Here is a 12,482-nt window from a genome sequence, read left to right as displayed (position 1 = left end):
ATTTGTCTCACTGTAGCCATGACATCAAAATGTTTGTCATCTTTCTTTGAAGAGCTACCCTATTTCCATAATTACAGACTAATGTCACTGGGACATGGCTATTTTTGCTAAACAGACTTTCTGTTTTTCTCGTAAGAACTAACTGAAGTTCCTCAACTGTTAGCTGTGTAGCATAAATGAGATTCCCAGATGTTGATGCTGAATGTTACTGATAATTTCCTTTTTCTATTTATTAGGACCTTGGCCTGGATTACTATGTAATAGGAGAATCATTTGAGACATCTGTTCCTTGGGACAGGTAAACTGTGATTATTCTTCAGAATTGCTTAGAACTTGTACTTGATTTCATTCAAATTATTCCTAACTAATGTTTGCTCATGGGGAAACTTTATTTAATTTAGGCCTTATGTGTGTTGGAGGCACCCTGATGTGCCTCAAGTTTTGCACCTGTGTGTTCTTGCTAAAGTTGTTAATAAATTACATGTCAGGATTGTGTAAATCCAATATATGCAAGCATTCTGTGATATTTCAACTCAGGCTAGCTTACTGTAACAAATATGGGACTTGAAATTGCCCAGTTTAGGAAGCTGGACAACAGTCAAAATAACTGTATTGTGTGATGAGCAGCCACATATGTGGGATCAGCAGTGTATTTGAAACAGACAAGTTCATAGTGAAGGTTAAAAAAATTGTTTAAGTATATTTAAGTTTTTTCTTTCCTGAGCAATGCAGGGAAATGAAAACTGAAAATATAACTTTCTGTCCAAGATTAAGGTCTTTTACCTAATTGGTTGTCTTAGAAGGGACCTTAAGAGCATCTAGTTCCAATCCCACTGCCATGGACAGGGACATCTTCCACTAGACCAGGTTGCTCAAAGCCTCATCCAACCTGGCCTTGAACATTGCCAGGGATGGGGCAGCCACAGCTTCTCTGGGCAGCCTGTGCCTCACCACCCTCACAGGAAATAAATTCTTCCCAATATCTAATCTAAATCCTTAAACTCTTTGCAGTTTAAAGTTATCCCTTGCCCTGTTGCTGTGTGCCTTTGTAGGAAGTCCCTGTCCAGATTTCTTGTAGAGGCCCCCTTTAGGGACTGGAAGACTGTTGTAAGGTCTCCCTGAGCCTTCTCTTCTGAAGGCTGAACAACCCCAGCTCTCTCAGCCTGTCTTCATAGGAGAGGTGCTCCAGCCCTCTGATCATCTTCATGGCCTCCTCTGGACTCCAACAGCTCCACGTCCTTATGTTGTGGGCACCAGAGCTGGAAGCAGTATTCCAGGTGGGGTCTCAAGAATGCAGAGTGAAGGGCTGTATCCCTTCCCTCCACCTGCTGGTTATGCTGCTTTTAATGCAGCCCCGGATACAGTTGACTTTCTGGGCTGCAAGCACATGTTACCATGTTAGAAATAATTAAAGCAAAACAGGTATGGCTTATGACCAGGTTTAATAGCTCATTGCCATATGAGAACTATAACATGTCAAGCTGGCAAACTAGTGATTCCTATCCCTTGAGAAAAAGAGCTTTCATTACCTATTTTACCTCAGCAAACTTACAGGAGAAGTACAGAAAAAGCAATACTAGTGAAGTCTTGATGAGGACTATTCTTGGAACAAAATCTAAGCCAGGTAAAACAGACAATTGCCTGCTAGAACCTGTTTTTATTAGATTATACTTTTCTGAAAAAATTGTTGAAGTTGTGTTTTTAGGAAATTGCATAAGAAGATACAGTAGGTTTTATATTTAATGTGTTTTGTTGTAGGGTTTTGGACCTTTGTAGGAATGTAAAAGAAAGGATAGTAAGAGAATGCAAAGAAAAGGGCGTTCAGTTTGCTCCTCTTTCCACCTGCAGGTAAGCCTTGCAACAACCTAAATAATTTTTTGAATCTTTGATTAGTAAGAGAACTAAGGCAGAGGTCATCAAACTTGCTAGCTAATAGGTAAAGTGCATCTATTAATGGTATTACAAACACTAGTAATCTTGATCTTTTTAACCTGGAAGTGGATTACATGGACAAGTGGATAATTCAAGAGATTAGTAGCGCTTGATTAGTCTTGATACTTACTCTTGTTGATATTAATGAGACTTGAGTATAATGACTTATGACTGAGAGTTGAAGCTCTTGGCCTTTAATCATTTGTGAAGTCTGGTCAAAAAGAGTACAAAACTAAAAAAAGTCCACCCTTTTAAATAAGCCAAGTAACTTTCTGAATTGTGTAATGTATGTCATACAGTGGCTGGCTTAATACCATAAAGCTTTGTTTGTAATGCAGTTCTCTTTGACAGGGTGACACAGACTTACGATGCAGGTGCATGTGTCTACTTCTACTTTGCCTTTAACTACAGAGGAATTAGTGATCCTATTCATGTCTATGAACAAATTGAGGTAATGTATGTAAGAGTGATAGTTAAGGGGGCAGGAAAGAAACTGATGTCCTATAATATATGCTGAACACATTGGCCAAGCTAACTGATTTTTTCAGGAAGGATCCTCGAAGTCTGTTTGTAAAGGTTTTATCACTAGCAGCTAGGGAAAGAGGTGCACTCTAATAGTGCACCAAGTAGAGAAAAGACTACCAGGTGAGTATGTTAGACATCAGCTTATGAGTGAAGTGTAGGAAAGCTTGAACTGGAGTTTGTTCTTGGATGGCAAAAACTATCAACCATAAAACCCAAATCCATGAGAAACAAGACTTTCTTAGTTTCACTATTTATGAAGCTACTTCTTTCATGTAATACTCAATTAGTCTTTAAAATACATGGTAAAACTATCAAGATATCAAGATCTTTTATTAACAGTATAGAGAATAATAAATGTGAGGGTCTTTCTTGTGCTATTTTAGAGAATTAACTGCTGTGGTTATTTCTGTTTAGGCCTAGGTAAACACTGATCTAAGTCTGCTATGTTAGATTTGTTGTAACAGATGCCATTTGAAATGTGTTGGCTTTCATAATGTTTATTTGGAAAATCCCCACTTAAATTTATCTGCACACTTGAATTAAAATGCTTACCTGGGTTGCATGCCCTTGATAACTTCTGAAACCTCATACACCTGTGTAAATTAGTACCATAGCAACCATTTGACTAACAACAAAAATCTTGTGCTTTTGCTGTTGAATAAGTATCTTCTCTTTCCAATTTAGAGGGCTGCTAGAGAAGAAATACTTGCCAATGGGGGTAGTCTGTCACATCACCATGGAGGTAATGTTCTCAGTCTAATATTAGTGTCTTCAATATTGCTAAATATTCATGACTACATAGAATAGTTTGTAATTGAACTTTGAAAAATATTTTACAGGCATTAACTGAAACTACTGGGGGAGAAAAGGGGAAGGGCATCTCCTGGCATTCTTCCTAGGAATTTCTTGTGCCTTTGCCAGATTTCCATGGCATATGTCCCTAGACCTTATTTGCTTGATGTCAAATCACACAGTGTGGTGTATTTATGAGCACCAGCCTCAAATCTTTTATAAGAAGTCTATTGGCTTTGCGAGAACCTGAAAAAGTAGTTGGTCAGTCTGTCTTAAGCAGCTTCTTCTGACCCTTGTGCATAGATGTATTCAGTTATGAAGACCTCAACTTCACAGTTTTAAGACAGCTTAGGCTGCTATGGCTAGGTAAAAGCCATTAGCCTTAAGTTCAGAGCATTTAGTGAAAGTATCTGCATAAAAGAGCTACTGACCTGAAATGGGGTATGTTGCAACCTACCATTTATTGTGTAATTGTTAGGGAAGTATTGATATTATCGGTGTGTTATGATTATTCAATTTCTTTTCTTGGAGTTTGGAAATTACTTGTCATGAGTTATTAGCCTCTTTGCAAGCTATTTTGTGCTTTTAATATTAAGAACCTATGGCATGTGTAAGGGATGCTTTGTATACCTTATGTATGCTTTTCCCACATATTCAGGTAGCCTAATTTGATTACATGTGTCCTATACAATGCTGCATACTCGGATGCATGCAAGACTTGTGAAGTCAATTTGACTTGTGCAGTGAACTTAAGTGCGGCTTACTGGTTAAGTTAATGTATTTCTTATCTCTCCTCTCTTGGGGTGTTTGGTCACAGAAATAAAAGCAAAGAAATAGTCTAATGGTATGAAACTAGATAAAAAATTTTGTGATTCTAATAAGGCTCTGTGTGTGTGAAAACTGAAAGGTGGAAGCTGTGCCTTAAAACATAATGGCAACTTCCTGGACTTGAAACCTTCAGCTGGGGCTGTTTTCAGACATCTAGCTTTGTGACAGAAACTGAAATTGACTCTGGTTTAGCAGTGTCAGGATATTGAAAGATGTGTAGATGATGATAACATGAGTGAAAACGGCTTCAGGATTTTTTAATACGCTCTTATTTTCCTCTGATTAAATCTTTAATATGGTGGTACATTGGACCAGTCGGCTCTCACATATGAGATGTGGAATTACCTCCTTGATGTACTGTTGTGCTCTCCCCTGCTGTGGCAGCTGTATTTTACTGTGCCTAGCATTTTATCCATTAACTTGCATGCAGCTGGAGCTTGTCATGTGTTTGGAGGTAGTTGCCCTCACCATATGAAACCTTGCTTACTGCGTATGTTGAACAAGAAAAAAAGCTATATAGCATTCTAAAACCCCTGCACATTTGAGCTTTCTGACTCCACAGATATGGAAAACTTGGTTTTTGTTAGACTTCTGCTGCTGTTGTATGCATGACTGCCTCTTATAAATATTTTCAGGTCTGAGTGGTTTTGTCTGGCAGTTCATTGTGTATGATATTCAAGATTCATTTTTTCTAGTTCTTAGCAAAAGTGCTGCTGAGAATTACTCTAACAGTATTAGTTTTATTTAATGACCTTAAGGCCCTGTCATTCTTGGCACTGCTAAGACTAGTCTATTGTGTGGGGTAAAAGAAAATACTGGTGCAATTTCTTGTATTTGTCTTGTAATTGTGATTAATAACAGTTGTTTTCACTATCTGGAAGCAGTCAGGCTAGTTTGTCTGCCTACAATCACCCTGTGATAAATGGAGCTATTTTAACTCTGGTTTTGTGTATCAAAGAAAACAGATGTAGTCTGGGACTCGAGGCTATAGGAAATACAAAGCCTGCTTAAGTCAATCTTCATACACTCCTTGAGTGAAGAAGTGGTCATATATGACAGTTTGAGATGGTTAAAGCTCTAAATTACATCTGGGAAGTACTAACTGTAGGTAGATGCATAACTACAATTACGGTTAGAACTGAAATCATAATACTTTTAACCTTGTGAAGAGTCATTTCAGAAAGACTTTAGTTTGGATTCTGTTTTAATCTCAGTGTCTCTTCTCCACTTCATCCAGGCTAATGAAAAATATTGTAACTTTTAGGCAAGACTCTCTAAAGGTAGCAATACTGTGAGAAGGTTTACATGTGTGTCCTTCCTTAGCCCCCCGATGAGTTTTGAGACTTAAAATTTGTAAGAAGCATAACATTTTTTGTTAATGGATTACATTAATGATCACACCTTACAATATGTAAGAACAACACATCGCCACAGAGAAAGTGCAGAAGTGTATCAGTATCAGCCTTGTACAGAAAGCATCTCATGGACACAAGAAGCTGTAGTGAAGACAGATACATCTGTGTAACAAATTTATCCTTTCAGTGTAACAATTACTTATTTTGAGGTAGAATATGCAGATTATATTTTTTATAAATCTGCGTAGAATTTCTATGATATTGCAACTTAAATTACTTTAATCAAATTGTCCTTTTTGAAGTCCTTCTCACTTTCAGCTTTCAAATATTTAAATCTAATTGGTAAGTGTCATGGCAGGAGTGGCTTTCCTACTTTTAATGTTAGCATTTAACACTTGATAAGGTTTTGGTTTATATAATGAACTAGAACTTGCATTTAGGAAGAATCAGGCATATTTGTTGCTATAAAAATACACCCAAAATGCATAGCTGATCAGATAGGCACTTCTTACGCAGGGAGAATTCAGCCATTCTCTGGTATGTCAGAAATAGAGCCATATAGAGGAGGTACCAGACATTTTTGATCCTGACAGTCTTGTTTAAATGTAGTAGGTCTGTTGTTAAATTTGTTGTGAACAAACTGCTGAAAGGTTTAATGGTTTTAAAGTAATGTTTAATGTGTGACTTTGAAGTAGTTTCTTCTGCCTCCTTTTTCCATTTTACCTAAATGATGTGTCATAACATGTGACTTCGTAGACATTTTTGAAATGCACTTCAAAATCAGATGTTCTAGTTGCAGCATTCCCCTTGTCTCCATTTCCTACAGGAGATTTTTACAGTCTTCACCTTGCCTTGACTATGTCCTACACTTAGGAAAGGGATAGTGCATACCTCTGAACACAGTTTGATCCATCAGCTTTTCTGGCAATTGAGTATCTTCAGATTTGAGTCATGTAAGTAAGGGTTGCTAGAGCCAGTTAGCTTATAGTAACTTAGCATTTAAAAAGCAACATTAGGAATGCCAATTTCTTGTATGTGTAAGATTTAAGTTTAGATAAATGATTCTCTAATCATTAGGACAAGCCTTAAAACCACCCATATGATGTGTCACACCTTGCATTCTTAATTCCTGTTTTATAAAATACATGCTTTTTTTGTATACATAATTTGATGAGCAAGTATCAGTAGATATGGTTCCTATATAAATACAATTATAACCCCTTAAGAGTACAGCATCAGAAGGGAGCTGGCTGGACTTGAGCCTGATTTCCTCTGTATTACCAAGCTAAGCACCCATGTAAAACTAAGGAAGAGTATAAAAAATTCATGATAGATTGTTTCCCTTGCAGGGAATGTTTTAACTAAAACTAGTTACTTACGGAAGCAATTACCAGCTTATGAGTTTGAGGAAAATACCCCCATTTAGCCACTTAAAGTAATAGAACTCATTTTCATCCACTTTCTAGACAAATTGACTAGAGTAAAGGTTAACCAGGTAGACCCTGTTCCATATGTTTAGGTATAGTATCAATTTCCTGCCAGTTTATGTAGAAAAACTAAAGAGAAAAAGTAAAAAAACAACCAAACCAAAAAAAAACCAAACCAACCAAACAAAAAAACACAAAAAAAACCCAGCCAACCAAAACAAACCACAAACCCCAAAAACCCAAATCAAACAAAAACCCCAAAACAAGCAAACAAAAAACCCAACACACCCCCCCGCCCCCCACCTTATCTGCATTCAGTTGCATGTTTGACATTGCAATTCCTTGGCATCATTAAGAGACTGTGGCTTAACTATACACTGAAGTAATTAACCCACAAACTACAAAATCTGGAATTATAAAATTCTCTTATGGGGAAAGTTGAACACATTTTCTCCTCTATGCAGGAACATTATTTTCTTACTTGGAGACTGATTTTAAAACTAGATACTTTGATTTTAAAACCAGAGCTTGCTGTACAGATTAGTTTAAATTGTGACATTTGTGAGGCATAGAAGGTAACCTTATGTGATAAGGCAGTTGTATTTTTCTACTTAGTCAGTTGAAAGTCTTAATAAAATAGGCATCTTCAGTGCCTTTTTCACCAAAGAAATGCAAACAATTTTGATTAATCAACATCTTAGTTGTTTAGATATCAAGTGAAAATGTGGAAGATGTTACAGTGATTGTAATTGTTAATTAATTACATAGTAGATGTCAGGTATGCTGGTCCAATCTATTCCAGCACTACCAGAGTATTAGATCAATGCACTGACCTTTCTCAGTATTGCAGCTTTCTCTGGAAGTGTAATAACCTCTTCAGCAGTTTCTAAGAGCAGAGAGATGCTTTCAGTCAGCTTCAGTAAGAGCCCCATCCTTCTTATGACCTCTTTTTGCTTCTTCTTTTCCAAAGCAGTTGTTCTGCAGTAACTGTCTCTGAGTTGAAAGGGCTGGAGCAGAGAAAGTCCAGAGCCATGTGCAGTGCCACTATGGCCTGTTTCCACTGAGACCAGACACTGCTACACATCTGTTCTGCATGGGTGTAGAATCTATCCTGGGTTCCATTAGTTACATTAAAACTTTCCTTACAGGGACTGTTCATATGTGTCCAAATACTTTACATTCCAGAGTGACAAAAGCAATTGCGGCCTGCTGTTTGCTAGGTCCATCCTTGGCAGCAGGGCATTTTGCAGCTATCCAAAAGCATTTTCAAGGATGAACAAGTGTAACTTTTATGACCCAGGAGAGCTATACTCCAGTTTTACCATCTTTGTGGCCAGCAGGTATGTGCTGACTTGACAAGTAGTTACTTGTTAAACTACTACAATTTGATTGTACAACATTATGCTGATTTGAGAACCTTAATAATATTATGATGTATCAGATAGAATCAGGTGAATTTGGTCTCACTCTTTAATTGGGAAAAGTATACAAGGCTGATAGTCTGTAAGTGGTAGATGCTTGGATAAAACCTGGTTCTGTGCATTGTTGTATGTCAGTTCTAGATAAATGGCATCATCTAGGCCTAAAACTAAAATGTCTACTTTCTGTAGGCTAGAAATAGAAAGGCGGTTTTCTCTAGTCTGTGGTAAGATCAGGCTTAACAGATCTTTTATTACTGGGGAAGCTCATGCTTCCTTATGAGCTGTTCTTTGGCTAGGGTTAGAGTGGAGTTCAGCTGCTTTACCACTTAGAGTTATTCCTATGTTCATGGTAACATCATTTACTATTAGGGCATTTTCTTCTTCCTTTTCCCTTCTCATCCTTGAAGCTAATCGGATCATCCTATGGAGAAGGAGGAGAATACTTACAGGGCAGCAGTAACCCAAAGTGAAATAAATATAAACATTGGTTTTCTAAGTGGTGCTCTCAGGTGCACAAAGCCTTTCCTTCACTTGGTCTATTTTTCCATTTAATCAGATGGACCAGTGTAGAATTCAAAGAGTGAGATTGCTTCAGTGCTTTTTAACTCTAATTAATATGAAAACTTGAGTAGCTGAGAAATCCATGTATATCTTATTGACGTGAACAGTAGAAGCAGAGGCTCAACCCACTGCTATCAAGGGGTTAAAATCTTTTCAGTGAAAATGTTTGTGAAGGACTGCTGGTAACTGTAGTACAGCTTTTTTTCTTTCCAGTTCACTAATCAAATGTATGTTAGATTTATTATTGCAAAAGTATAAACCATAGAAAATTTGACAAGATAGATGTGTAAATTATCACTTTGACAGAACTAATGATGCACTCCAAACACCTTCTGTTTTCCAGCACTTGGTGAGCGACTTCATTAAATATGCAACGACTGGTGCTGCTCAGACAGTAGCTCAGTTCCTTGTGGAATTGCATTATTACTGGAGGTGTAAAAGAGGCAGGCATGCTAGCTGTTGGGCATCCTGCTGTGATTCTAATGTGCTCCATCTTGTTGGAGCAGTTGTTTGCAGTCTTTTCAGGACAATTACATCCATAACCACAGGACACATTCACTGAAACTATATTACAGATAACAGTTGAGAATGGTAATGACTGTTCTTCAGCTGCTTGTATAAGAGCCAGTGTGAGTGACCTGAGGTAATGGTCAAGCCACGTCCGTGATTCTTTTCTTGTAGCTGTCGTATTAAATTTCCCCAGATAAAATTTCACTACATCAGCGTGCTCAGACAGTCACGTTGTAGTGATGGTGTATTTACAGATGGGTTTTTGGTTTTTGTTTTGTTTTTTCTTGAGCTGGGATGCAAAATACAACCAGAGTTCCTACCACATGACAGATTATTTTGTCCTTCAGTTATGATCTTCACTCTTGACACACATGCTGCTAATAGTAGTTTTCTAGCAAACTGCAAATTTCATTCTTTCTCACATTGTTTTCTTTTCAGTTGGCATGTGACTAGCTCATATTCCTTAAGGTATAAACAAATATACCCTGTTCTCCAGAGGTGTCCCTGTAATTTATTATTCTGATGACAGTTTGATGGTTACACTGAGAACAGGGCACAAAAGATGGCTTGAATTTAGCTTCAGATACTCTTAAAGCATCTGTCTCTCAAACCTTTACTATATTGCTTCATACTGACAAATGGATTTCAGGCTGACAAGTTAAATGCTAGAGTGTGCTTAATGAAAAAAATGTCCTTTATTTTGAATGATCTGTTAAATCAGAGTTGATTAACTTGGTTAATTAGTAAGTGAACACTTGGCCATTTAACAGGACTATTGTGAGACTTAGTGAAATGAGTTTTTAAATCGCTGGTGTTTCAGCCTTCCTTTGTATTTGGTATATGTTGTGACTATCTGTTTTTAGATGGAAAAATAATCTCTTATGTAATTAATGATTTGAGCAATTTCCAGCCTGTGTAAAAGTTTTTGAATACAATAAGATATTTTTTTTTTTTTAAGTAAGTGTTTGCTAAGCAGAAAGCTTAACTTTTTTTTTACTATTGAAACCAATACTGGTTTAAGTTAGATTATTGAGTTATGTTTTCACTTTAAAGTAATCAAGGGGTTCTTCTTTTTAGTAATCCCCTGTACAGTTTCCTACTTAAAATTAGTTTGGTGGCTTTTTAAAACGTATTATCGATTCCCTATTTTAATAAAGATTTCAGCCTAAACTTCCTCTGAATTTCATAGTTTCTAAAGAAAGTAGTGTGGAACACAGTCTTCCTCTGGGAGTATGCTGAGCTTAATGAGCTTGATAGTCTGGTGGGCTCAATAAATCAAATAAAGCAAAACATTTCTCATTTTTGAATAAAAGCATTTATCACACAGTGTTTATTCATTCATGGTCACAAGATTGATTTGGCTCCTACAATCCTGTCATATATTGAAACACTTTGTTTTTGTTTTTCCAGTAGGCAAATTGCGGAAGCGCTGGATGAAGGAGAGCATCTCTGATGTTGGCCTGGGAATGCTGAGATCTGTTAAAGAATATGTGGACCCCAATAACATCTTTGGAAACAAAAATCTTTTATAAAGCCCTGCACAACATGATGTACTAAAACTTCTTCGAAATTACTGTTGAAAATCCTCCACTTTCATTGTACTGATATCCCAGTAATCAAATATAACATAGACTAAACTTTAAAAACTAGTGACTTTGATATTTTATTTTTTTTTGCTACCTTATTCCCCTCCCCCCAATAAAGTGTAATCATCACTGTTAATGTTTACGGATTTTTACTTACCGTGCTCTTACACTTTGTGCCCAGTGGGTTGTTTAAGAGTTATTACCAAGCAGGAAATGCAAACTTGGTTTTCCAAGTTTGGTTAGGCAACACAGTTGACAGTAGTTTCAATGCTGGATACTGCCAGATGTTTCTTACTAAAGCCTCCCCTGCAAGGAGAACAAAGACTGACAACAGTATTTTCTACAAAAGCAGCTGCTCAGCCCAGCCTCTTGCTAAAGGAAAGCTGCTAAAGAGACAGATGAGAAAACACCAAGGAGTACTTCACTGTACTGGAGGATTAAATGTGTGACAGGCTTGTAACCACCCAACACTTTAAGTACAAATGTAGGCTTTGATAAAAAAAAGACTATGTAAGTCAAAATATGTCTAAAAACTCAGTCTCTCACTGTAGTCCTATTGGGAAATCTTACACAATTGAGCTGTTCTGAGTTGTATTTGCATTGCTGGGATAATCTTAAATTAATTGTAGGTCAGTCACTAAGTTTTGTACAATGGACGTTTCTCACTGTATGTTGAAAACAGGTCTGTAACAAAACTTTGTGTTCATCTGTACTTCAGTCCTAGTGTGTATGGGGTTTGCTCCTGTTTATTTTGCAGAAATGCAAAATAATCTTTTTCAGTTAAAAATAATGTTTTGGCTATTCAAATGAAACTGCCCAGCACTGTCTTTTGAAACAGTCTTAAGAGTTTAATAAAACATTTAAGTGGACAATATACTGTCACCCTGGAAGTGAGATTTCCCTTTTTAGTTTTGTACACTTTCGTATGGCCTTTATGAATCGTTCACTTCACAAGTAGCCACAATTTTAATTGTCCATTAAACTTTAAGAAAACGAAAATTTTTTGAGCAGTATTGTGTAAGAGTATGCATTTTTACACTGAAACTTGAATGTTAATCAGTAAAACTAAAAGTATTTATCAATACTCATGATCCATTTTTAAGGTGGGTTCTTTTCTTAAATTATCCAACTTTTTGATAATTAATGTATATGACTGCAGAGGATGGAAAAAATACAGACTACCCTCTCTGTAGGCAACTGCTTCACAGGTATAGTGTCAGTTTGGACACCTTTTGTATTGGTAGTGCCCTTAATGAGGAGAAGAAATGAAATTGCATTTTGTTTTTAAACTCTTTTAGAATACTGTCTAATTAGTTTTGGTAATATACTAAAAAGAGTATAAAATGCTTGAAAAATACTGCATATCAGACAACTTTGCACTTGTTTAAAACCAATTTCAATGCTACAATTTAAATTATCAAAAAATGTGAACACTCAAAACCACTTTAAAATGGATGCTCTCAAGGTACACAAGGGAAAAGTTTATGATCCAGAAGTCACGAAACAGAATATTAATGTTATATTTGCAGTGCAGCTGGATTTATT

At 36.7% G+C, this 12,482-nt stretch overlaps 1 protein-coding gene across 1 annotated transcript in view; it reads left to right on the top strand.

Moving 5' to 3' along the window:
• Positions 1-11,809, top strand: part of AGPS (alkylglycerone phosphate synthase) — a 51,448-nt gene extending 39,639 nt beyond the window's left edge. The window contains exons 16-20 of the mRNA XM_057411788.1: positions 237-298; positions 1,759-1,848; positions 2,284-2,383; positions 3,142-3,199; positions 10,762-11,809. Of these exons, the coding sequence (XP_057267771.1) occupies positions 237-298; positions 1,759-1,848; positions 2,284-2,383; positions 3,142-3,199; positions 10,762-10,883 (432 nt within the window). The 3' untranslated portion in view covers positions 10,884-11,809. The remainder of the gene's footprint in view (positions 1-236; positions 299-1,758; positions 1,849-2,283; positions 2,384-3,141; positions 3,200-10,761) is intronic.
• The last annotated feature ends 673 nt before the right edge of the window (positions 11,810-12,482 follow it).

The sequence above is a fragment of the Pezoporus wallicus genome, unplaced genomic scaffold, assembly GCF_028554395.1.
Source record: "Pezoporus wallicus isolate ANWC-B61680 ecotype Strahan unplaced genomic scaffold, APGP_CSIRO_Pwel_v1 contig_6732, whole genome shotgun sequence".
NCBI lineage: Eukaryota > Metazoa > Chordata > Aves > Psittaciformes > Psittacidae > Pezoporus > Pezoporus wallicus.
This window is presented reverse-complemented; position numbering and strand designations above follow the sequence as displayed.